The sequence below is a fragment of the Chelonia mydas genome, chromosome 3 (genome assembly GCF_015237465.2).
Source record: "Chelonia mydas isolate rCheMyd1 chromosome 3, rCheMyd1.pri.v2, whole genome shotgun sequence".
Classification (NCBI taxonomy): Eukaryota; Metazoa; Chordata; order Testudines; family Cheloniidae; genus Chelonia; species Chelonia mydas.
In genome coordinates, this window is record NC_057851.1 from 6,954,809 (window position 1) to 6,981,440 (window position 26,632).

Below are 26,632 nucleotides of genomic sequence, written 5' to 3' on the forward strand. Positions count from 1 at the left end.
TGGCACTGGCCACTGTCAGAAGACAGGATACTGGGCTAGTTGGACCCTTGGTCTTATGTTCTTATCAGTTTTGAATTTGCCACCTTTCAATTTCAATGACTGTTCCCTGGTTCTTGTACTGTGGGGAAAGATGTACAAGTTCCTGATCTACCGTCTCTGTACTACTCATTATTAGCACAGTATAGAAAATACAAGACAACAGATCCCAACATAGTGCTGTTTGGCACATCATCCCTCACCAGCCCGGTCTGTGCTGTATGTGTTAAAGTGCAAGAGAAGAAAAATTGTACAGAGAGAGGAGACACCGCGGAAAAGAAAATTCAGCCTTTGAATGGATTTTAAAATGTAATTAAAAGCCATAGTGACTCAGAAAAATGACCCAGGTCTAATGTTTGTTTCTGCTTCGAGCTGCTAGAGTCCTAGGGCTCTGCCCCTCCAGAAGAATGAGACTCAAGCTCTTAGAGTTCCGCCTACATTTATGAGCCTGTTGCTTTGTCATTTTAAGCTAATCGGTGCTGCATTATGGGGCGTCAAATGAAATTTGTCTGTGTCAGGGACTTTACAGCTATTCTCAAAAAGCGTCTGAAAGGCCCACATCCCTGTTATCTAGGGCCAACCTTTGACAGGTCCTTCAATAAATTGCTTGTATCTGAGGATCTTGGAGCACTTGGCAAATGTTAATCAAGCTTCACAATAGTATGATGAATTAAGTAAGGGACCTGTAAGGACTATTTCATTCACCACTAACATGCAGCTGCTTCTGGGGAGGAATATAAACCGCACATTAACACTGCACAATAGTTTAGAACATGAAACAAGACTACTCTGTCCAAACTAACAACTTGATCTTCTGAAAATTATCATAAAACCTTTTAATGACCACAAGTGATAAAGACCTCTGGACTTCATTTTATCTTGCCATAACTACCTACAAATATTTTGAGCGGTAAAGGGGGAGATTTAGTGGTTGAAGTGGCATAGCCAGGAGCAATGGCTTGAAACCAAAAAGGAAAATTTAAGTCAGACCCACTGACCCAGATCCACAAAAGTATTTAGGTGCCTAAATCCTAGGTTTAGGTGCTGCTGCAGTCCATAAAACCCCTGCTTGGCTGCTGCCTAACCAGGTAGGTGCCTAAAATCACTTGGCACCTAAATTTTCAGAGTACAAGTTCCCCAGACACCTATGTTTCTGCCTGTAGGCATGTGACCTGCTGCCAAACTCCCTGGACACGTATTTTCCACCTAAGCCCCAGAGTATTCCACAAGCCAAGGGAAATTAAGTGCCCCACCTATCTCACTGCGAGGCCAGATCCAGTAGGCATGCTCAGAGAGCACCTACCAGATTGGGTTCCAGTCACAGTCAAGGAGGTGGTGCTTCCTTTAACTTTTAGCTTAGTGGTTAGAGCACTCACCTGCAATGTGGGAGACTCAGAGTCAATTCCCCCCTTTTACGGCTGGAGAGAGAAGATTTGAACAGGGGTGTCCCATCTCTGAGGTAAGCGCCCTGAGCTAGGGGCTGTTCTGATGTCAGGTTCCCTCCATCACTCCTGTTGAAGCTGTTCCACTTAGGATAAATAGGCATTGGGTCAGAGAGTGAGAATGACTGTAGCCCAGTAGTTAGGGCATCCACTCAGAAGTGGGAGACTCAGGGTCAAGGCCCTGACTCTCTAATTATTTATACAAAGCAGAACAAATTCAACAGTAGAGACTGGCTAGCTTAGGTGGCTTGCAGCCTAGGGTGCTGGCTTTCATGGATCCTATTCTTAGGTGCCCGTGTCTCTCCATGCATTGTATAAGACGTCTAGGAGCCTAATTCAGGCTTTGTGGATCCCACCATAGTTGCAGTGGCTTTCTAGGTGCCTAAAAGTTAGGCATTGCACCACTAAGCCTCACAACACTGAAATTCTTTTGGGAATCCATGCCACGGGTTTTCCACAGAGGGTGCTCTGAGGCAGGTATTTAAGGTACTGTCACCGGAGAGTAGTCTAGAGGAAAATCTTCCTTCGTGCAGAATATTGAACTAGAAGGCCCATGCAGCCTCTTCTGAGAGGTTCCTAGAGGAGCTGTGAACAATGCCATATCTGGAGCATTGCAGCTTAAGTCAACATCTGGTAACAGCAGTATCAAAATACTTGCATTGCATCAGCAAAGAGCCACAGACCCGCTGTATAAGAGTGAATGTTTCTGGTTACTCAGACCCTTAATGAGGGATCTGAATATCTGTGTGTAAGTGTCTGTACCTCCATTTCCACAGATATTCACACAAGCCCTAGTGCTGGAAGTGAACACTTCTTCTCATAGCCTCACCAGTGGACCTCCACTGTGACCTGAAGGGACTACCTCTAAGGTTGAGAGGGTAATTCACTCTCCATGGACCATTCAGTCTTTGAATAGCAAGACTACAAGCCAAGGTTCCCGGTGTGGTGGTGGATTTGTGATGCAGACATATGTCTGCTAGCACCTTGATACAGAGCACCAACTTGTTTCACCTACTTCACCATGTGGCCATCAGAAGTTAATGCCTTGCAAGTTGCTGACCTCCAAACTAGTGACCTAGATGTGAAAAATTTCTCACTGTGCAGTCTCCTCTCCTTAGATGCATTGTTCAAGCTGATCATCATTTTTAAGGCAGGCTCTTGTCCTGAAATGTAATGATTGGCAACCATGCACTTTATTGGTTTTAATGTCACTCAGCACCATAATAAGTGCTAGCTGAAGGCTCAGCTGCGGAAGAGACTCATCAAGTACAGTAGACCATAGGGAAGGTTGTCAAAAAAAATGCCAATGGCATTGTCACTGGGTAGCTGGTGCCTTGAAGGGAAATCAGGGCTCAGTCTACTCTTGAGAAGCTACTTTAAAAGACACTACCAAGTGGTAAGGCACAGACATCTTCATCAAGTGTATGACCTTTGCTTTCCCAAGTTGGTATATGGAGGAGGCATGCTTGAGGGCATTGCTTCATCACAGAGGGGCTTGTTCCTTGTAAAGTAGGTCATCACAGGCAGACTGGGCCCTGCTTCCACCTAAAGGGGCCAGCCATCCTGTGACAGGGATTTAGGAGTACAGGTCCCATTGGAACTGGAAGACCTAAGAAGTCAGTGGCAAAACATAATCCTAAAGTTGTCCTGAGAAGCCAAAGAATGGTTAAGTAAATGTAATCAGGCAGCCACTGTAATGAAATTCCTTAACTGGGGGGCGGGGTTTGAGAGGCACAAACCATTAGTCTCTTTAATTTAAAATTAAACATGTTGGATTCCTCCTCTCCTTCCTGTTTCTTTAGAGGTGTTCAACAGCTGCATCCGTATGGAAATGAGTAGTAATTGCTTTTATTCCTCTTGCAAGCTGTTCTCTCATCTTTAAGACTGGCAACCCACTGATACTGGTAAAGTAGTTTAAAGGCAGCATGAGTGTTTCCACACATCATGAGCATAGACACAATATCAGACTAAGGGTTGCTCGCTAGTGTTATGTTGTGTGGACTTGATTTTATTGGGGGATTATTTATGGGGGTTTTATCTTGCATTATTTAATTCTGCTTATTTCTGAAATACATCTGTTTTGCCCTTTCATATGCTGTTTCTGATTATCTTTATAGCTAACTACGGTGTCGATAAAACTCTCCTTCAAACCTTGGGAGGTGCACTGCTTAGACAGACCATTAATACTGTTAATTGAGATCATTAGAGATTGGTTTGGAGGTGGCTGAACACAGCAAAAAAAGTTAATTCTGGCAATAATGGTTCCGGCGCTCGAGGAGAGCTTTTATAAATATTTCCGGGGGCAAAGGAAGCACTAAGGGACACATAGGTCTGTTAATAAATGAGAAGTTGGATAATGGTGATCCTCAACTCCGGGCTCAATAAGAAAAATACAGAAGAGGTATGAAGACTTGCTAAAAGTAGCTATTGTTGAGCAGGTAGACGGTCTGAACATGTACAAATCAGTCAGCCCAGATTCCTGAGAGATGAGCATGATATAAATGCCTAACTGGACAGACCTTCTAGGGAATTGGCTAACAAATTTACTCTGCCACTAAAAATTACTTTTGAAAAATCTAACAACAACCAGAGTGTGTAGGAAAGCAAATGTGGTACCCATATTCCAAAATGAAAGGAAAACTCGTCGGGGCCAATACAGTGCATCGCATATGCGGGACCTGCTGTCAATGACAAGCTACCAAAATGCCTGCATACCTGGTGGCAAGTAGAGAAGGCTTTTAAGATGCCACTTAGATGGAGGTTGGTGGAGAAGAGCACTCTAAAAAGGAAGATTTCAGAGTAGCAGCCGTGTTAGTCTGTATTCGCAAAAAGAAAAGGAGTACTTGTGGCACCTTAGAGACTAACAAATTTATATGAGCATAAGGTTTTGTGAGCTACAGCTCACTTCATCGAATGCATCCAATGAAGTGAGCTTTAGCTCACGAAAGCTTATGCTCAAATAAATTTTAGTCTCTAAGGTGCCACAAGTACTCCTTTTCTTTTTTCTAAAAAGGAAATCTCTGATGCAGACTGGCCAATAGCCCAATGGGCTGCAGCATGGATGGTGACTCAGGAGAGGTGAAAAAAGAGAGGGGATGTTGCAGATAAATAACTTGGAAAGTACTCCCATGTTCTAGGCAATCTGTTTCAAGGCAAATAAGGAAAGCAGGTAAGGACCCATGCAAAAGAAAAAAAGATTTGTATGAGAATTGACACATAACAGGTTCATGCTAAAGAACAGTAGAGAGTTACTGGGAGATTGGAGGAAATCAAATGCAGTGCTGATTTTGAATGCCCTTATGTGAAGGCACTGGACTGGGACTCGGGAGACCAGGGATCAGCTCTGAGCCCTGGCACAGACTTCTTGTGTGACCGTGGGCAGGTCACATCAGGTATGTTTTCACTGCAGAGTGAAGGTGATTGTAACATGGGTAGGCATACCTGTGCTAGCTTTAATGTAGCTGGCACGGGTAACAATAGTAGTGAAGATGTGGTGGCACAGGCTTGCATTCAGGTCAGCTGGCCAGATACAAGCCTGCCGGGGACCCTGGGTATGTACTTGGATTTCTAGATCATGCTGAAGTCCATGCCGCCATGTGTTCACTACTGTTATTTCCCATGTTAGCTAGATTAAAGCTAGCTGCCACCTGCAGTACCCCGCACAGATCTGGGTCTCTCCTCCCCAGGTAACCCCCAACCCTCTACCTCCACCTCGCCTCAGTCTGTGGCCACCGCCAGACATCCCAGCCCCCGTTCCCTGGGGCTGACTGCAGCATAAGCGCCACTCATCATAGGCAAAGGGGGGTTTGGACCTTCTGCCTCTGCCTACACCTTGGGCTGCCCTCTGCAACCCCAGTGCCTATTTTGCCTTCCACTAGGCCTGCAGCCTGGGGGCTTTCGAGGCCAGAGCTCCCCAGTTTCTCTGGCCTTCCCCTAGCCCTGCTCCACCTCAGGTACTTTGGTATGCTCCCAGCAGCCAGGTTCCTCCCTCTCAACAGGCTAGAGAGAGAGTCCTCTGCTCCTGGCTTCACTGGCTTTTATAGGGCCCGCTGGGTCTGTTTGGGGCGTGGCCACACCTGAGGTTGCCTCCCAATCAGCCCAGCGTTTCCCCTGCCCCAGCCCTCTCCCAGGGCTGTTTTAAGCCCTTCCAGGCAGGAGCGGGTGACCATCCCGCTACACCCTCTTAAATATTCCGTAGTTGGCAGCATCCATGGTAAGTATTAATTACAATATTAAATGAAAACAACTGGACTCCTTGTTTTTGTGGATACAGACTAACACGGCTACTCCCTGATACTTGACAGTATTAAATGAATTATCTGTGATATGGAAAATTTCAAACTGAAGGGCTGTAATTTACCACAGAATGGTGAGTCCCCATTAGGAATTATCAAAACTTCCCTCTGTCTGTACCATTTCCTCTACTGGTAGGCTACAGTCTGTCCCTACCTCATCCAGTAATGTAATATCTGTCTGGTCTGTGCAGCAGCCCCCTCTGCTGGCCACAATACAAGCTTTAGATCTGTTGTTTTTCTTCACCTTATTAGGACAAGGTATAATCTGTACAGACAATGATAACTTTGTAAACAAGACTGAATTTCTGCTTCAGTTTCAAAATGCCGTGTGTCAGCTCTGGAGCCATAAATTCTGTGAAGCGCCATGTGAGGGGTGGGGTCTGATGGCTCAGAGAAACCCTAATTCAGAAAAGTGTTTAGGCATGTGCTTAAATCCTGTAGAAGTCAATGGAACCTTAGCACTTGCATGAAGCATGTACCTAAGTTCTTGTCTGAATTGGGGCCAGAGTATGGTTGCAAGGGTGAGGTAGGATGCACTGCTCTCCCTCCCCTGAAAAATGTGTATGGTTGTACTTGATATATCAGTGTGTACAGGCAGAACCTTCATGTTCTGATTTATGGGACTGTCTCTTCTTGTATAGATTATAGAACTGTAGATTGAACTGATGAGCTGAATCTGCTTTTCAATGCTGCGATGCCCAAGCCAGACCCAAATCTTGGCCAATGGGGGCTGGGTGAACCTCACTCTTAAGAAGATTGGAGGTTGGGGTTTTTTGGCAATAAGGAGCAGCCTTGCAAAATTTTGCTCATCTTATGGCAGCAACTTTGTTGTTAATTTTGGAGAGGTAAGTGACCATCATTCTTTTTTTCATTAGCACAATTTTTAGTAAGGGAGGGTGAGTAGATTTTGGGCTTGGGCCCGTAGAGGAGATGATTTTGCAAGGCTTCTGTAGGTTATCTAGGTTTGTCCAGGAAGTATCATCAAAGATTAAAAGCCAGTGACCAAGGGCATTGTTTTCAAAAACAGAGAGCAGAGTATCTCTGAAAGAAGCCTGCCATCATGGCCTCAACCACATGACTCACATGGAAGTCTGAAAGATTAATCATTAAAGGATTGGGAAACATGCCTTATAGTGAAAGATTCAAGGAGCTCAATATATTTACGTTAGGAAAGAGAAGGATAAAGGGTGTCTTGATCACAGTCTAAAAGTACCTAAGTGAAGAACAGAAACTGATAATAGAGGGCTGTTCAGTCTAGTAGTTTAAGGTATATAACAAGATTCAAAGGTTAGAAGCTGAAGATAGATTCATAGAGTCCAAGGCTGGAAGGGACCATTGTGACCATCTGTCTGACCCCCTGTATAGTACAGACCAGAGAACTTCCTCACAATAATTCCAAAAGCAGCTCTTTTAGAAAAACATCCAATCTTCCTAGACAAATTCTGATTAGAAATAGGATGCAGATTTTTAGCAAAGTGGGTAATTAACCATTGGAGCAATTTAACAGGGATTATGATGGTTTAACAGGAATCAGGATTGGATGTTTTACTAAACGATATGCTCTAGTTCAAACGAATTAATTCAGAGGAGTTCTGTGGCCTGCGTTTTGCAGGAGGTCAGACTAGTTTAACACAGCGGTCTCTTCTGGTCTTATAACTAGGGCTCTATCAAATTCACGGCTATGAAAAATGCATCACGGACGGTGAAATCTGGTCTTTTGTGTGCTTTTACCCTGTACGATATAGATTTCACGGGGGAGACCAGCATTTCTCAAATTGGGGGTCCTGACCCAAAAGGGAATTGCGGGGCGAGTCACAAGGTTATTTTAGGGGTGTTGCGTTATTGCCACCCTTACTTCTGCGCTGCCTTCAGAGCCAGGTGGCTGGAGAGCCGCATATGTTGGCCGGTCGCCAAGCACCCCGTCAGCAGCAGCGCAGAAGTAAGGGTGGCAATACCAGACCATGTCACCCTTACTTCTGCACTGCTGCCTTCAGAGCTGGGAAGGCGGAGAGTGGCAGCTGCTGACTCAGGGCCCAGCTCTGCAGGCAGCAGCACAGAAGTAAGGGTGGCAATACCATACCATGCCATGCCATGCCATCCGTACTTCCTCGCTTCTGCTAGCAGCAGCTCTGCATTCAGAGCTGGGCTCCTGGCCAGCAGCTGCTGCTCTCCAGCTGCCCAGCTCTGAAGGTAGCACCGCCACCAGCAGCAGCAAAGAAGTAAGGGTAGCAGTACCGCAACCTCCCCCACCCCCCCAATACCTTTGCAACCCCACACACACACACACACACCACTCCTTTTTGGGTCAGGAGCCCTACAATTACAACACTGTGACATTTCAGATTTCAGTAGATGAAATCATGAAATTTATTATTTTTAAAATCCTATGACCGTGAAATTGACCAAAATGGACCATGAATTTTGTAGGGCCCTGTTTATAACCTGTGACATCAACAACACATATGGGTTGTGAAAGGCTTTCTATGGTACATGTGTTTCTGGGAATCTGGGCCTTTGATTCTGGTCCTGGGCTTCTGTGAATGATCCCTGCAAGCTTGGCTTCTCATCGTGTGTAGTATTCATGCATGTCTAGTGGGAGCTGTGATCTTGCTTTGAAACTGGCTGCTGCTTCTTTCCAGTGTTGCCTTAGTTTCATTTGTCTAGAAGCCTTAACTGGATACAATGGTGATATCTGTTATCGCCTCTTAACTCCTATGAGCCCCCTTTATCTGACATAAGGTTGTCTCCTGGAGGTTTTAGTTGAGCGAGGACCAGAGTTCCAGTTTTGCCTGTGAGAGAAGAAAGAACTTGCCCATCTTCTCCCGTTGGAACTGGAGAGGAGCATGAGCGGCCAGTTAATGCAGTAGGACTTCAGCACCTCCTCTTCACCACTGAAGTCCTGCTGAGCTGAACAGCCACTTGTGATCTGCTCCAGTTCCTCTGCTTTTAGAGGGGAGCCTCTGCTTACAAGCTGCTTATAATCAAGGTATTTAGCTGAATGGACTTTAATATCTGGATTCAGGGCACTCTCCCTGCAGTTGTTGGAGCCCCATGACCCTTTTTAGAGGTGTGGACTCCCAAGCAGCCCAAGTTCCATTGGGGGTGAAAGCACACACGATTGTCTGGGATGTGACACTAGCTGGTATAGCTGAAATATTAAACTTTGTCTACACTAGCGATTTCAGCCTTTGGTGGCTGCTGGCATAGATGTACCTTGCCACCCCCAGCATATGTAGACAAAGCTACTCTAAGCTGTGGTAAGCACTAGAAACCAAAGTAAGCTGCACAAAACATGGCTTTGCCTGTGTACTCTAGGGGTTTGTGCTGGTTCAGCTATCTTGGTGACTGTAATTGGGGTGTAGATAAGGCTTTGCTCTAGTAAAGCTTGCCCTGAAAGCTGTGGAACCAGAGCTGCGTGAGTAAAGGGTTGTTTTGGGAGGAAGCTATTAGGGGGTAGGGTTGGCAGGAGAAGGTAGTAGAGAGCGAGTAGTAGAAGGTAGGGTAGCGAGATCTGATCATAAAGGAATATTGCCTGTTAAGACAGCTCCTGCTTGTCTTTTGTGATTCATCAAATTCTGTGTATATCCAGAGATCTGCTGCAGAAGTTCCATCTCCAAGACTTTGAGCTTGGGGAAAAGCTGATAGCGTCCGTGCAGATCCTCTTTTGACCTCTTCAGTGCTCATCATGGTACAGTCCCAGCTTGGGAACTTTGCAGTCTGCCCACTTACGACAGTCCATTGTTCCTACTCGTTTTTCTCCTGCTTGGTGCACACCGGTTCTGAAGGTCTTCTGAAGACTCGCTCAGCCTCAAAGATGCCCTTGTTCCTTGGAACTAACTGCTATCACAGCAATGGGCATCCCCAGCTAGAGTTACAGAAAAAGGCTTGCCAGTCTGCTGCAACACATCACTTTTGCAGCGAGCAGGTGATCAGGCCAGAGACAATGTAACCAGATGTGATTAATACTGTTTGCATGCATGTGCTCGTTCACATATAGCCACTTAAATTCAATATGCCTTCTGATAGGTGCTACAGATAGCCCTTAGAAGTCACCAGTTATAGGCCAGGGCAAGGGCAGAGTTCGGAACATTATCTAGTGGCTAGTTCATGGGAGTCATAAGATAAGAGTTGTCTTCCTAACTCTGCCACTGACTTGGTGTGTGACCTTTGGACAGCTTGCTTAACCTCTGCATCTGTAAAATGGCAATAGTGCAGACTTCACTGCCGTGATGGTGTCTTTCTGAAGGCCATAAATAATCAGAAACTGATGTTTATAATAGCACCTTTCTTCCCAGAAATCACACTTAAACCTATACCAGAGGATCATTTCACCTACCACGGAAATGCTGTCACTGTTGGGAAAACCAGCAGGTGTTTAATGCTGCCTAACACTTTAGGAAAGGAAAAATGCCATATACAAACTGAAATTGCAATGGAATTTTTAATACTGCTATTGGGGAACCTGTCTGTCCCTCCGCAGTATATCATAAGCTGAGAAGAACCACTGTTTAGAGCACTTACTCATATAACACTCTCATTCTCTGAGTGCTTCCACACTAGAAAAAAAAGTTTAGTTTTCTTACCATGTGTTAGCTAGGGAGGAGCCATGGGTTTACCTCAGTCTGTGAACATGTTTGAGAACTACAGTTGCCTTGTCTTCACTAGGCTTGTCCCATGTGTTACTTACTATGCGTTGGCTAACGTGTGGTAGGAACACACTCTTCCTCCCCCTCCCCCCCCAATAAAGACAAGGGCTCCGTGGTGAATCGCCCAGTGTCTTGTAGAGTTTGCTCTTTGGCAGCAAACCAGCGCAGCACGCTAAGCTGAGCTGTCAGGATTTCTCCAAGGGCACAGGCATTCTTCACGTTTTCACCGTCAGATTATACCTGACACTTCATGTAAAACCCACGTGTCAAACCTCCATACTGTAATAGAAGAATTGCACCAGGGCAACGATTTGAGTGTATTTAGATTGGCATTGGTTTATTTGGAGTTATCGCTAGACAAATCCTGGATTCCTAACTTGACTTTGCCACATCTGTGCACACTTGTAAAGATCCATTTGGCTAACATATCTGTGAATGACAGAAGAAGCAAATTCATATTATTAAACTAGTTTGCTTAGTGTTGTGGGTTTATTTGTTATGGAGTGAAGGACATGTACTGACCTGCTGGCCATTGAAAAGATCAGAAACTTGTAACGTGTGTCTCAGCAGTTTGACACAGTCTAACTAGTTGACTGTCAAGAACCGCATTCATTCACTGAGTTTGCAAAATGTGTGTGTCGGATTAAGAGTTTGGAGCCAGGGTTTGCCGGGATTTCAGTCGGACACTGTCCTGGTTAATTTAACTGGCAGCAAAGATGTTAAAAGCCAAATACAGAAACCGCTTTTCTAAATGGCTTATGACTAAAGCTGCAAGCAGCAAATTACAGGGAAATTCCTAGAGTAAGGACAAAAGTAATGGAAAAGGCAGCTAAAAGTCAAAAGTCAGGCGGAGTTTCGTACCCATATAACATGTTTTTTCCATTTTGCATGCAGATAGTGAGAACAATGCATGTGCTTTGATAAAAGTTTGGTACGTAGCAGTTTCTGTTGAACTCATACTCATCTTTCTTTTCACTCACTGGGTAACTGCATGACCTCGTTATCTCAACCCTCCCTAGATCATGGGTCACAGTCTACTGAACCAGTGTGTTGTCACAGAGCTCACGTTCTTTGGGCACAATCCAGTCAAGTGCTTTAGCACAAGCTTAATTTTAAGCAAGTGAGTAGCCCCATTGGTTTCATGTGCTTAAGTGCCTTGTTGGATGACTTGCTATGTTCTCATGTGACTTTCTGTTTAACTGTTGAAAAATTGGAGAGGGTGCAGAAAAGAGCCACAAAAATGATTTGAGGGCTGGAGAAAATGCCTTACAGTGAGAGACTTAAAGAGCTCAATCTGTTTAATTTGTCAAAAAGAAGATTGAGAGGTGACTTGATTATACTTAAAACTGCGAGTCTGTCACGGAGGTCATGGATTCCGTGACTCTCTGGGACTTCTGGAGTGGCAGATGCGGCTGGCCCGGGGGCCACCTGAGCAGCTCAGATTAGGCACAGATTTTTAATAGTGAGGGTGACTGACGGCCCAGGGATGTGGTGGATTTCCCATTTCTTGATGTCTTCCAATCAAGACTGGGTGCCTTTCTGGAAGAGATGAGTTAGCCAAACACATGTTGTTGGGCTCAATATGGGGTAACTGGGTGAGACTGGACGGCGTGTGAGATACAGGAGATCAGACTAGATGATTTAATGGTCCTTTTTGGCCTTAAACTTCATAAATCTATGAACTTTGCAGATCTCCATGATGTTTGTTCAGCTGTGTATTTATAAAGACACGCAGGCACCATTGTATCTGGCTTCCCCCAGAATGGGATTACGTAATTAATATTAGGAAGGTGCTTTGGGATCCCCGGGTGGAAGGTGATCTAGAAGGGCGAAGTGGCATTTAGTTTTATTTGAGCTTTGTGACTAAGCCAGGAAGAATTGCTAAATCTCACTTAATGTCATCTAAGGGAGAGACCTTGACTTTTTACTTTGCTGGTATAATAACCTCTCTTTTTTCATTCAGCCCAATAATCTACAGAGTACATTTGTACCGGTAATGTCCATTTCATGCCCGACAAATTCAATGGGTTCTTTTTACAGTCCCTTTGGAATGTAAAAACCTTTCAGGAGATAGTATTTGATTCAGGGACATTTTTTTTGTGTTTAAAAAAAATGTCCCTGAATCAAAAGACGCCATTTTGGACCAAATTAGTCACTTGATCTGGAGGAGAAATGTTTCCCCAAGATACCGTTAGCTTTCTCCAGGGTTTTATTTTTCCATCTAATCATATATGATGTGTCCATTTCCCCAGCCCATGGATGCAATGTATAAATTCAAAGTCAAAACTAGTATTGCCAATGTAGTAGTAATAGCTGGCCCCTGTCAACCATCACAACAGATGTCAGGAGATGGGAAGCACCTCTAGATGCTTAGTCCAAGGTCAAGGTAAGCTTGGCTTAAAAAAAAATCTTGTACCGTCCCCTGCAAGGCCAATGAGCTCAGATGCTGGAAGACCAGAGAGCAGAACAGGCAAGAAGGCTTCCAGGTGCCAGTACTGCTCTAGGGACTGTCTACAAGAGCAACCCCGCCACTAGGATGAGGCATCTCCAGAGCTGCTCTGTGTGTCTGTTGATTTTTTGCATTGCTTTTATCATCACTGCGGGTTTAATAACTTTCTGTGCTCTATCAAACCCAGTGAGCAAAGTCTACCGCTAAAAACCACCTCCTCCTCCTCATAGTGCGAGATCCTTCTGCCCCCTAAATCAAGGACTGCAATGCTGTTAAATGGCAGCTTGTCAGGCAGGCAACCCACAGGGAACGACTCCAGGTGCAGGTTTAATTTGGGATCTTGGGTGAACGCATGTGCCACCATCATTCTGCTCTGCCCGGCTGCACCATCCATGTGTCCGCAAGTCAAGAGAACTGGTAGGTCTCATTTTAGATCTACCAGCCTTGGCTGTGCCTATCTAAACACAAATTACCAAGTTTACTTCAGATCCCTTGAAATTGTAGGGAAAATTGAGGTTTGGTGTCTAAAAATGCAAAATTGCTGGAGAGAGAGGGGGATATTTTTACATTAATCTTCTAGGAACATACTAGGAAGGAGTGATTGTAAAAAAACCTAATTACCCAGTGTCTCCTTTGTTCTAAGGTAGACAGGTGGAAGGTGCAGGACTATCAGTTCTGGAGACTGAAGTCCTTCGTTTAATTACAGAACAGGTATAGCATGGGCAGCAGCAGTGCCAGCTTCCCCACATGGCCAATCATGCCTGTTTCCAGAGGGACAAACTCCATGGCATTCATTGCGGACCTTGTAGGCTCCCCACAAGGGTTCCAGCTACTAGGGTGCATCGTGATGTAGTTGCTCAGCCACTAGGCCAGGGGTTCTCAAACTGGGGGTCGGGACCCCTCAGGGTTGTCGCGAGGTTATTACATGGCGGGTCACGAACTGTCAACAATGGCCAACAGATGGCAGTAGGCCAGATCCTGAACTGGTGTAAATAAGGACAGTTCCATTGAAGACAAGGGATCTGGGTAAACAAGTTTAAATTACATCCAGCTTTGGCTGGATTTGAACTGGTGACCTAGAAGGTGTTTATATCACTTTACCAGTTCTCTGAGCCCTCCGTTCCCCTGGCAGCAGCTTTTTACTGTAACTGGAACAAGAGTTTAAATCTGTGGTTCTCAACCTATTTATCATTGTGTTACCTGGACCACAGGTTGAGAACCCCAGCGTGCCCCCCCCAACCCTCCAGACCCCTATGCCTAGCACCTCCCGCCCAGAGACCCCTGCACAGAGTGGGGCCAGGAGTGGAGCCCTGGGCGGGGGGCCAGGAAGCCAGGAATGCCACCCCCGTTGTGCGGCCTGGTGGCCTTTAGCACACAGCTGGGCTGCAGCTGTGTGCTAATTGTGTCGCATGCGGCCCACCGGCCACGGGTTGAAAACCTCTGATTTAAATGGAGTGCACTAAAGCTAATCTGTTTATCCCACTGAAGCTACCAATTTCAGATACATTCAGCAGGATCCATTTCAATTTCTCAGTTGGCGATATTTGTGTTACGCAGTTCAGTAAGCTTACAGGAGAACAGCTGAATCAATAAACAGTGCCGGTCTTTTCCTTAGAATGTATTGATTCACAAGCTGCTTGCATCTTAAACACTCCCTAATAAAAACTTTTGCCTCATTATAAACAATGTGCACAATCTGTATGAAATGCAAAAGCATTGTTAATGCAACATTGTTTGAACAGTTAAATACTTGAAAATCAGGAAATTTAAAGGTTTAAGCAGAATGCGCAATCTGAACTCTGCCTTCTTGCAAATATGCAGTGGTGGTGTAGCCATGTTGGTCAGAGGATATTAGAGAGACAAGGCAGGTGATGTAATTGTCTTTTACTGGACCACCTTCTGTTGGTGAGAGAGACAAGCTTTCGAGCATACAGAGAGCTCTCCCTGAGGGTTGAAGCCTCATGAAAGGAATTGCTGGCTTGCAAATTCAAACCAGTTTTAAAAATTCTTCAGACCTGGGTCAAGCCCCAGTTCCCAACTGCCTCACACTTTGGGGAACAGAAGAGCTGGATACAAACTTTGCATCTTGACCTTCTCTCGATGCTCAGTGGAACGAACCCCCCAGATCTGAATAGCCTTTAATGTTGGGGATACTAGAAAATCTGGATCTAATGTATGCCCACCTTCCAAGCAATGGAAATTTGGCTGCATTTGGTAAAGGCCCCGTCAATGAGGTCCTGGAGCAGTGCCCTGGCTGGAAGTTCAGCCCTGCTACCTTCCAGCTGCTGGGAAGAGAAAGGGTGTTGAGATTTTTACCAGGATGCTCTTGGATCCTCTTCTGGGGCCTTTGTCTTTCACATCAGCCCCTGGTTAGTAGGTCTGATAAGTGTGAAGTTCTACCCATTGCTTGCTTATGGAAAGGAGAAGAAACTTCTCTCTCTCACTCTGCCTCATGCTGCTTTTCCTCCCTTTTTCCTTCATCTGTCCATTGCCTACTTAGCTTGTAAGCGCCTCAGGGCAAAGACCTTGTCTGTAAAATACCTAAACACTCTTGATGCTACAGAGATAATAATTTAAAGACTGTTTCACTGTGTCCCAATTCACTGTGGTCTCAATCTAATTCCCACTAAAGTCAATGAAAAGACTTCTGTAGGCTTGACGGGATCAATAATAAATTCCATTGTATGTGGGAGACACATAGTGTGTCAGTCTACTCTCCTCCCCACCGAAATTAAATTGGCAGTGTTGTTAGTTACTTAGACACAGCTGATGAAAGTAAAGAGCTGCAGAGAGGAAGAAAATATTCTTTAAGAAGTCACCTATGGCCAGTATTTTCTTACGAGATATGATGAGGGGAACTGATGCATATTGCAAAAATGCAGCACGACATCCATTAGGGAATGAAACCCATTTTGTATTGTTGAATAGACGTATGGAATGATGAATAGCTCCAAACTGAATACAAGGCTGTAATTTACTGGAGAGGCTCTCGACAATGTTATAAACCAAGAAACCTCGTCTCCAGCCACTTTTACAATAGCTGCACAATCCTGACACTGACTTAAGTCTTTAGCAATCCATTGAGAGCTGGTGTGCAAGGCAAACAAAGCTGTTAGAATGCAAACAGGAAGGAGTCCGCAGCATGGAGGAGGAAGGAAGCTTACTGAGGCATTTGCATTCACATAATAAAGTTGTAACCCTGTAAGTGCAATAATGCGTCGGATGATAAATTATAACAGGGCTGGAGATGGGAGTTAATAGCTCTCAATTAAACAGACAGAATGATTGTTTTTCTCTGCAGCCGGTCCGCTCCCTCCTTTATCTCATTTTTCTGAACGACTGACTACATAGCTCGGGCTTTTCTCTGCATGTAATTTTATTGAGTCTCTTCCGTGACTGCAGTCCTTCGTGCCGAATTCTGTTAAAGCAAGGGCTCTGATGCGATTAGGTGACCCCCTGAGCAGCAGGGAAGTGTCAACTGACAGTTTCATCCTGGAACATCCACTTGCTCCGGTCATCCTGTTGGCCTAAAGTGCTGGCTCTCCTCTGAAAAGTGACTCTGTTCAAGTGGTATCTTGTGCATGTGCAGAGTCATGTTGTCTTACTCCTGTGACTAAAATACATTTTTGCTCCTGCTGTCCCTGCAGAGCCAACCCAGCTAAGGGAGAGCAAGCTGGACTCTTCTCCTCCTTGTGCATTATCAGCAGAATTGTTTGCTCAGGACAGTTAGAGGGCCAGTCTGTGATGCTGCAAAGGAAATGTTTCAGTCCTTCCTGTCACCCAGAGCCACACCCAAGGGTCATCCTTGACTTCTCTCCCTCTCTTGCCCCGCACACCCAGGCCACCACCACCTTCTTCCTCAGTAACCTTTCTAGGATTGCCCTTTTTATCCCAGACCACACGGCTCAAACTCTAGTCCAGGTCCTTGTGGTCTCCCATTGTGACTACGGCAGTCTCCTACTCTCTGGCCTTGCTGATGCCCAGTACACTTATCCTCCTTGTCCTTTGTTATGACCATGTCAGCCCCCTTTTGCAATCTTCCATCAGCTCCTCGTTTCCACTGCATCGTGTTCAAACCATAGGCCCTTCACCGCCCGCCTCTCCTGCTTATCAGCTCTTTTCTCTTACCAAGCCACCGCACCAGTGACCAGGCCATCCTCTAACACCCAACTGTCCATTTCTTCCATGCTGCTCCCTATGCTTGGAACACCCTCGCTGGCTTAGTCTAAAACCACTACCCTCCTCCAGACCCACCTCGACTGTGATTCGAGTAGGAAACTGCCAGCTGATGTCGTCCCCTGATAGAAGACTGCTTGGCGATCTCATCTGTTGTATCAGTTTAACTAGGACTGAAATAAACACAAGTACTGTCATCATTTTTTCACTTCTCCACCTTGGGAAAAAAATTCATCTTCCCATATTGTGTGTCTGTTTGTGGTTGGTATTCTCTGATGTGAACTAATTGAGTAGGCAGCCCTTCTGTTGTGTGAACGCCGCCCGCGCAGCTGTGGCCTTGATACACTTCAGCTTATAGTTGCGTAATTTGTTCACTCTCTGCAATAAATTGTTTGTGCTTTTGATGGATCTTTCGTGAAATATTTTAATGCATTCCCGTTGAATTTCTATTTTTTTTTTTCCAGTCGCTATTGACAAAAGAGAGCAGTAACTCTGGCTTTACATGGGACTTTAATCTCCCCAGCTGTCACACAGATCCCTGATACAAATATTCTCCACAGTTAATGGTTTCGGTGTGGTTTTTTTATATGATCAAATGTAATCTTCTTTAATTAAGTTTGATTGCCACAATGCTGTATTCTTTTCATCAGGTTGCAGACGTTTTAAAAAAAAAAAAAAAGAACCCTGGGGAGATCATTTAGAGGAGAGCAACAGAAATGATTAAAGGGCTGGAGAGATTTATCTAGGAGGAAAGACCTAAAAGAACTGAATTCAGTATAGCTTGACTAGGCTAGGGGTCAATCAAGAAGTCTCGGAGGCGGGGTCATATTTGAAAGTGTAATCAACCAAGAAGTGGGAGGAATTTAATATGGTTTCAGGGGTGTATGCTAGGAGTAATGAGATAAATATAAGAAAGGGAAATTTTAGGATGAATATGTGGAGAAACTTCCTGAAAAGGAGATGTATTCAATTTGGTCCTCTTACAGGGAAGTGATGGATGTTTCATCCCACAGTATGCTTAAGATCAGACTGGACAAAGCACTGGAAAATACATTGCAAGATCAGTCCTTCACTAGCCAGGGTATAGCCTAGCTGTCCTCGCAGACCTTTTTCTCATCTCTAATTTCAGTCATTCTGTTACTTTAATCAGGAAATTTACAGGAAACGATGAGTAAAATGTTGGGCTCAGTATAATGATTCTGAGGTAACAACATTGGGGCCCGAACCTCAGCTGGTGTAAATTGGCTCCATCTGACTTCAGGGGAGTTAATCTGATTTACTGATGTGCCCCTGGATGTGGAGTAACTCCAGTGACCAAATGAGACAGGTTGGAATCTGTAATTCAAGCAGCTGGAATTCACTGAATTCAGTGTGGGAGCAGAAACCTTACCGTTTGTCAGGTACTGGGGCCGAACGGCAGTATAGAAACATGGCCTTATAACTGCAGGTGCTGGGGTGGCTTGCCCCGTCTCTAAAGCTTTGTTATGTCAGTCTGGCGAGCACCTAGCTATAATTGTTGTGTGTTTGTTAGGTTGTCCGCACAGAAAAGAACAGTCTGAACAACAGGTTCCTGCCATGGGATGAGATCGAGACAGAGGCCATTCTGTCTATCGACGATGACGCCCACCTTCGCCATGACGAGATCATGTTTGGGTTCCGGTGAGTAGCGTAAAGTCTGTGCGTGTGCGGTTGGTTGGGGTCGTGGGGACCAGGCCATATACAATCGAGCCATGTTCCATTCAGATCCACATTCTGAAGTGTAGTTAAAGCCAGGAACTGGAGTCAAGAGAAGTACGATTCTATTCCTGGCTCTGCTACTGATTTCCTTGGCCACTTCGACCAGAGTTTTGAAACTTGGATGTCTCAAGTTAGCCACTTAAAGTTCATTTATAGCACCTCAGTAATGGGCCTGGTTTTCAGGAGTGCTGAGCACCTGCAGCTTTCATTGCTTTCAGTGAGTATTGCCGTTGTTCAGTGCTTTGGAACAGTCAGGCACTCTCATTTCAAAATGTTAGCCTTCACCTTTTCGAGGGCAGTTTCCCCATCTCTAATACGGCGACAGTCATATTTCCATATCTCAGAGGGATGCTGCGGGCTTAATGATTAATCATAAAGTGCTTGGAGATCCCTGAGTGAAAGGTGCTATAAATACAAAGTCTGTATTATTCTTAGACAGAAAAACAATGTTAAAAGAACTTTAATAGGATTACAAAGTCAAGCACACAAATGTCAGGAAATGCCACAATTAAGGTTGCCTGTGCAATTATTATAATTACACGGTCACATACTGCTTTTTCCACAAGAAAAGGTCACCGCAATTTTTTAACATGGACAAAACAACATATTTTTCCCTAGTCCTGTTCTCAGAAACTGCTGAACCATTCTCGAGGAAAGTTTCAGCCCAGATAGTTTGGCAAAGTTTTATAAGCAACTGAAAACAGGGTCTTATAATGGGAAGTGTTGGGTAGCCTTAAAAACATCTGGTACTACCAGCCCTACCCATCATTCCTGTTATCGTCACTTATTAAGCATTTAGACCTGACCAAAACCTCCTAAATTAAAATACTTCTAAATAACTGACTTAATATGCCTGCCCGAGTTAAGTTTAAGGTTCCTGCATAGTCATGAACTGTGACATTAAAGATTCCGTTTGGGTGGTGCAGGGGCTGATAACAGGGTAGAAAAGCCTTTTGCTCCTATGCTGCTGGGTCAAATCCAGCTCAGGTAGGTAGCGACAAAAGCTGGTGCAAACTGATGGCTGTCCAGCAGCCTCTGTGAAGTGGGTGGATGGTCTGTCCTGTTCCAAGGTGTTCACATCTCTCAGACACCCCGTCCAAATTGTCCCCCTCATTGACAAAGTCAGCAGAGTTCCCGGATTGAATGGACCAAGGGATTTAAACTCTCCCGCCCGTTCTTAGAGGGTAGCCTGTCCAGGTGTGGGGCAAAGTTCCCTGTAAGCTGTGCAGCAGCCTATTTAGCACCGCTCTGGGAACCCGTCCGGCTGGGACCTGCCAGGGGCGGGGTGGCCCGAACCCAGCCCCTGCCCAGACCTGTCGGAGGATGGATGTCCCGGACCTGCCACAGCCAGGGGTGGGGCACCCCTCCCTTGGCCCGAACCCAGTCCTGGCCCAGAACTGCCACAGCCGGGGTGTGTGGGGGGCACCTCTCCCACAGCCCCAGCCTCAGAGCTCCCGCAGCAGGGAGAGGCACCTCTCCCCGTCCAGCCCAGGTGCTGCTGGGGTGAGCCCTCTCTCCCTGCCGTAGTCCCGGAGCACCCTCCTGCACCCCAAGCCCCTCATCCCCAGGCCCATCCCAGAGCCCGCACCCCCAGCCAGAGCCCTCACACCCCTGCACCTCTGCCCCAGCCCTGATCCCCTCTGCCACACCCCCAGCCAGAGCCCTCACCCCCTGCACCCGAACCCTCTGCTCCAGCCCTGAGTTCCTTCCCACACGCTGAACCCCTCAGCCCCACCCCATGAACTTTCTTATGTGCACCAAAATGAAAGTGATATGTCACACGTCACCTCCATATTAGTGCACATAACACAATTAATTCCGCACATGGGCAGGAAAAATTAGAGGGAACACTGGTGTGGGGGTGTCTGTTGTTGACATTAGCTGCACCTATCTAGTGTGGTCCGTAGGGGGCGGCAGCATAAAGATGGGCAGTCCCCCTGGGACCTGGTTCCATGTAGGTGCTGATGGGGAAGCAGGGCCTATGCAGTCAGTTTGGGGCATGGGGAGGCATAGCTCAGTGGTTTGAGCATTGGCCTGCTAAACCCAGGGTTGTGAGTTCAATCCTTGAGGGGGCCATTTGGGATCTGGGGCAAAAATTGGGGATTGGTCCTGCTTTGAGCAGGGGGTTGGACTAGATGACCTCCTGAGGTCCCTTCCAACCCTGATATTCTATGATTCTATGAATGGATTACCCGCCGGCTGCAGAAGGATGGCAGCTTCAATTATGAAAGCCTGAAGAAGCATGGGGGTGGCAGGGGCGGCATCGCCTTGTTTGTGCTGCTCTCAGTGGCCGTGGGATTGTCAGTTTGACATATTGCCCTGACTCAGGGAACGCGTCCTTCATTGCCAGGCGCTGCCGGCGGTCCTCCTGAATCTCTCTCCTGACAGCGTGACCCCGCAGATCTCTTCTGCCTCTGGCACGTTGGCTGGGGCTGTATTAACTTTCACAGAACATCCTGTCATCAGTATGTTGTTGTTATTGTCCCCGTCCCTCTCCCACTTCAGCATCTAAACTTCCATCCGCTCTGCACTTGCAGAGGGTTTCCTGGGTGCAGAGGCAGGCGACTGGGGTGAAGTAGTGAACTGGGGCCTGGGGAAAGGGAGCGAGGCCAGTCTCTGTTCCAGCCGCTGATGGAATCTGGCTGTCAGAGCGGCTGTGGTAGCAGGTTCTAATTGAGTCTGAGCTTCCATCGTGGGAGGCTCCGGGGCTGCTCCTTCAACTCGTACAGCTAAAGAGCACGTAAATACATGCCAAGAGGTGTGTTCCAAGGGCAGGGGCTGACACAGCAGGCTAATGATGCCACTACGTAAGCTTGTGTCACTCACTTGGTTCTTGGTTCCTCTGGCCAATAGGGGTTGCAGTCTGCGCAGTGGCCTCTCTTCACTAATCCAAGAGCTCAGTCAGCTAGCGGAAGAGGGGAAAGGAGTTCAGGTCTTCTCTGTCACTCGGGTGTGTTGGCCTGGTGGTTGGGAGGCAGGTAAAAGGGGGAGCCAGGACTCCTAGGTAGAGGTCTGTTTGGGCCTAATTTTTAGGCCCCAACCAAACTCAAGCTCAGCTGACCTGAAAGGGTCAAGTCATTTTCCAGCCAACCCTGACCCTTTCCCCTACCATGCGCGAGTCAGCGCTGCTGCTTCCTGCCCGAGGTGGGGTTGGCTCGGCTGTGCTGCGGCATGAGGCACACGGACTCCTCGGCACTCTCGCTCTGCAGTGCATGCCGCGCAGCAAGGTGGCGGTGGCCAGCAGGAGTGGGGATCACGCAGCCACACCGATCCCATGAGAGCAAGCCCACAAGGGACCGGTTGCTTTCCCAGACCCAACAGTTGTAGTCAGATCCTAGCAGGTTTGGGTCAGGTTTCAGGGCTCTAGCCTTAGGTTCTATTCCAAACTCTGCCACTGACTTGCTGCGTGATCTTGGGTATCTCACTTTCCCTCACCTTGTCTCATTTTCCTTAGCCATAAAACAGGGGCGATGCTCCAGTTATAACCCCTCAAAGAAATAAACATTAGACGGTTGTCTAAAGCCAAGGAATCCTTGACTTCCAGGGCTTGACTTCTGCTTGGGGGAAAAGCACCCCAGTAATGCAGAAGTAGGAATAACTTAATAAGGGCATGAATAGTTCCTGCTCCAACTATTAAAAACTAAGTCATGTCGGATTAATAAAAACCTGCAAAAATAACTGCATGGTGGAAGGATGGTGACCAGGAAGGTGCTGACAGCTTTAATTATTCATGTTTTCATTACCAGGTTATATTGGATTTCCATTAATTTAATTAGCAGTGTCTACAGTTAAAGCATCTTTGTCTCCTACTGTACTGATAAATGTAACGAATGCCCAGGAGGCATTGGTAGTGTCTCTGTTAGCACTTCTGCTATTGCCCTGCACCAATGATCTCTGTAACCGCCATCCTGAGAGGAGAATATTCCGCGGGTGGGAACACTTGTACAATACACAGTGGCAGAAAATTACCATGTGTGGCCACACTTCGCTCCTAGGATGAAGGGAAAGCCCCTTTCTGCATTCAGCAGAGACACGTTCTATTTAGATGAGAGGCACCAAGTTCCAGTTTGCAATATGTAATTTAGACACTAAGCATTAACTGGACAAGATCAAATGATCTGAAAAGAGCCAAGCTGCCCTGCAGCATAAAGCCAGGCGTAGTTCCCAGGTTAGACCTCGCACTCTGATGGTTTTTCTTAATTATTCCTGACAATTTTCCAATAATCCAGAGAGATTCCTCCTGGAGGGGAGAGAGATTCAAATGAGAATGGAATATTAAGTGCTTGCTTTCTCATATGTGACCGTCACCATTTAATCACATAAGGCTCAATCATGACCCCTCTTATGTGGCTGTGCAAGGGAGAAAGGGGGTGTGAAGAGGCCCCTTCCTCCCCTTCATGGGGAACCCACGTGGCCAGAGGGGAGGAGTGGAGAGCAGATCCTGCCAGGCTGTTATGCCCGCTCCTGCACAGCTGGGTGGGGAGTTGGCAAAGCTCCAATTTCTGTGACGATGAATAATAATACTTAGCTGTTGTGCAGCACGTCCCATCTGCTAATATCCTGGTGTTTTACAAACACCAGTGACTTTAGCCTCCCCCCATCCCCTGGAGAGAGGTCAGCGTTACCCTCACTAGGCAGATGAGGAAGCTGAGACATGGGGTGACCTGTTCAAGTTCACACAGGGGGGGTCTGTAGCAGAGCCGGGAACAGAACTCAGATATCTAGACTCCCGGCTCTGTGCCTCAGCTACACACACGTGACCCTGCCCCTCTCAGGGGAAAACATTTTGGAACAAAAGTAGCTGAAATGTTGATTTTATTTAACTTTTCATCCTTAGTTGATAAAACATCTTGAATTGAGTGATCTATGTTATGGTGTGGGCTTGGTAGCAAACAAAACCATTTCTGTTATAACCGGCTTTTCCTTGCTCATAACTTTCTGCACATTTCATTTGGGTTTTCGTTTTCCGTGCTTTCTCTTGTCCAGAAGATACTTGGGGTGGTTGGTTTTTGTTTTGAAGTCTGTGGAAAATCCCCTGAGTAATTTACAAGTTAGGTGAGGTGGAAAAAATATTCTTTCCGTATGGAAAACCAACCCAAACCAGCCTCTTGCCCTGCTTGAAAGGGGCTGGACTGAGAAACTTGCTGGTACTGGAGAGTGTCCATGACTGAGCTTGGAAAAGTTGGTTGGATGATGATAAACTTGTATGGGATTGAAAGATCAGTTTTGAATGAGCTCAGAGTACAGCCAGTACCGTTGTGTGTTAGACGTTCTTTCTAAAGCACTTTGAGATCCTTGGGACAAAAGGAATTTTCGCCAGGGCCCCTGTCTGTGGAGTTTGCTCCTTGTAGTGTATCACCAGTGTTTCTTTAGCATTTAGAGCTGAATCTGGCAGTCAGGAGCCTTGGCATTCTGTGTCCAGCCCTACTATGTGATCTCAGGCATGTTTCTTAGGATGGGATTTCCAAAAAGCGCTCAGTATTACATAACTCTGTTCCCACTGCAATCAGTGCTAAAACTCCCATCAACTCCAATGGGACCAGAGTTAGACTGATGCTGCTTGTCCTTGAAAATTCCACCCTTAACCTCTGAATGCATCAGTTTTTGAATCTGTAAAATGAGGATAATGGGTGAACTCTTGGGCTAGCTGGAGTTTTGCCATTGACTGTGGTGGGGCCAGGATTTTGCCGAGTGCCTGTTTCATGCCGTTGTTTTATGGCCTGGGGATCCTTGGCTGACCATCCATATCTTCATTATTAGGTAGAGCCACACTACAGTTGTGGGTTGTGTGATTCTTTTCACAGTTTGAGTGTGCTGTGGTCTTGCCCCACTGAAGTTCTGTATTTACATTTGCAGAGTCTGGAGAGAGGCAAGGGACCGCATTGTTGGATTCCCTGGGCGATACCATGCGTGGGACATCCCCCATCAATCCTGGCTCTATAACTCGAACTACTCTTGTGAACTGTCCATGGTGCTGACTGGTGCTGCCTTCTTTCATAAGGTAAGAGCAAGTGGTCAGAGAGAACCCAGTCTCAGTAGTCCTTGGCCAGCTCTCAGCTTTGCTTTTCCTTTTTAGAGTAGCCTGAGTTTTCGATTAAAAAACTAGTGCCAGAATTGACCATTCCTTCTCTCTTGCGTCTCTGATTCTCAACATAAGCTTCATTAATCACTGCAAACGGAAACCGTGCTGAAGAAAGGTTAATATATATGTGTCCCAAGAGATGCGGCTTATTTGAGGAAAGATGCATAGAATGGCTCTGAGCTGAGGGAGAGAGACTGAGCATGTGGCCAGTTCAGTTGCAGCAATTCTCTTAGATGCTGTGATGCCAGCCATCAAAGTGTTCAGGGCTTCTCTGGGTTGGCTTAGTGATTTGTTATTGCACTGCCCTGCCATGCAGGAGTCTGGGTTCAGATGCCCAGCCCTGGATTGTTGCTCCCAGTCCTTAGGAACCTGCGGAATGTCCATAAAGGCTCACTGCTGTGATACCAACAATAGCTTACACACCTATGTACTTAGCACCCTTCACAATGCAGCCACAAAGCATTTCACTAATGAAAAACTAAGGTTCAAAGCTAGGGGAGTTGGGCTCCTAATCTCATTGGTTTTAATGGGACTTAGGATTCCAAATCCCTCAGGCAGCTTGGAAATCACAGCCCCAAGTTCTCCCAGCGAAGAACAACTAAAATTAGCAGCAACCCTATTTTGGGATCTAATTTTATGCATCCCGAGTGTGGCAAGGGGTAACAGGGTCACCACAGAAACTCTGGCTCCTGTGGTTACCAGATGTAAAAGAATCCTGAAGTGGGCTCAGAAGCTAGAAAGGTTATGGTTAAGTTGATTTGTATCTGAGGCTACTGTTATAAAAAGAGGGGAGTTGGGGACAGATGCAGAGAGCTCCATCAGGTGTTCAGAGCCTTCTTCCTTCATCCCCGTCTGGGGAAGGCAGTGGAGAACAAAGAGACTATTTGTATCCTTTTGGGACAGTGAGGGGCTAGGTCTTTAAAGGGCTCATTCTGTACCATCATCCCTTGCTGGGAAGGGACCAAGATGCAGCAGAAACATTGTGTAGACTGACCAGCAAGATTTGAGGTGGTCATGTGTGTCCGGATTGCAATGGAGTGGGATCCCAGGAGCTGCAGGTCTGTAATGGCAGCTGTGGGGTGGCTTCGCTGCTACTCTGTGAGTGAATGAAGCAGAACTTCTCTTGGAGATAAATCCTACCCCCAGCATTGTTCTGGGGATCCTTTCCATTGACTTCAATGGGCTTTGGATCAGGTCTGTTTTACTGTTGAATGTTTGTTTGTTTCAGTACTACGCCTACCTGTATTCTTATGTGATGCCACAAGCCATCCGTGACATGGTCGACGAATACATCAACTGCGAGGATATTGCCATGAACTTTCTAGTCTCTCACATCACAAGGAAACCACCCATCAAGGTAAAGCAGTAGATGGGAACCTCGTACAGTGCTTCTGATTTCAGGAGAAATAGTTATTTATTCTGATCTGTTAGAAATGCACCTATCTTAGCTCTGTGCACCTGGGCCCAGGGACTAATGTATCCAATAGTGAGAGTGAGACGACCAGCCCCAAGAGACTTTCCACTGAATAAGGGAAACCCAGCTTGGATGCACCTTGCAGCACGCAGTAGGGGTAGTCAAACAGGCTGGAACAGATCAGTGAGAAGCCACGCCTCAAGTCCCCTAGAGCTGGGGGACTATTTGCATGTCTCCCCACTGCTCTCCACTGTAGGAACAGTTTGTCTCTGAGACCGGCAGGACCCAGACCAGAGAGGGCTAAAGGGATCAGAGTCAATAGCTTTAGTCCACTTGCTTCCCGAGGGGCTCGATA

At 46.3% G+C, this 26,632-nt stretch overlaps 1 protein-coding gene across 4 annotated transcripts in view; it reads left to right on the top strand.

Moving 5' to 3' along the window:
• EXTL3 (exostosin like glycosyltransferase 3) overlaps window positions 1–26,632 on the top strand; it is a 225,383-nt gene that overhangs the window by 187,643 nt on the left and 11,108 nt on the right. For all 4 annotated transcript variants that reach the window (XM_037893835.2, XM_037893836.2, XM_043542079.1 and 1 more), the window contains 3 exons: window positions 18,576–18,703; window positions 24,638–24,782; window positions 26,092–26,220. In XM_037893835.2, the coding sequence (XP_037749763.1) occupies window positions 18,576–18,703; window positions 24,638–24,782; window positions 26,092–26,220 (402 nt within the window). The remainder of the gene's footprint in view (window positions 1–18,575; window positions 18,704–24,637; window positions 24,783–26,091; window positions 26,221–26,632) is intronic.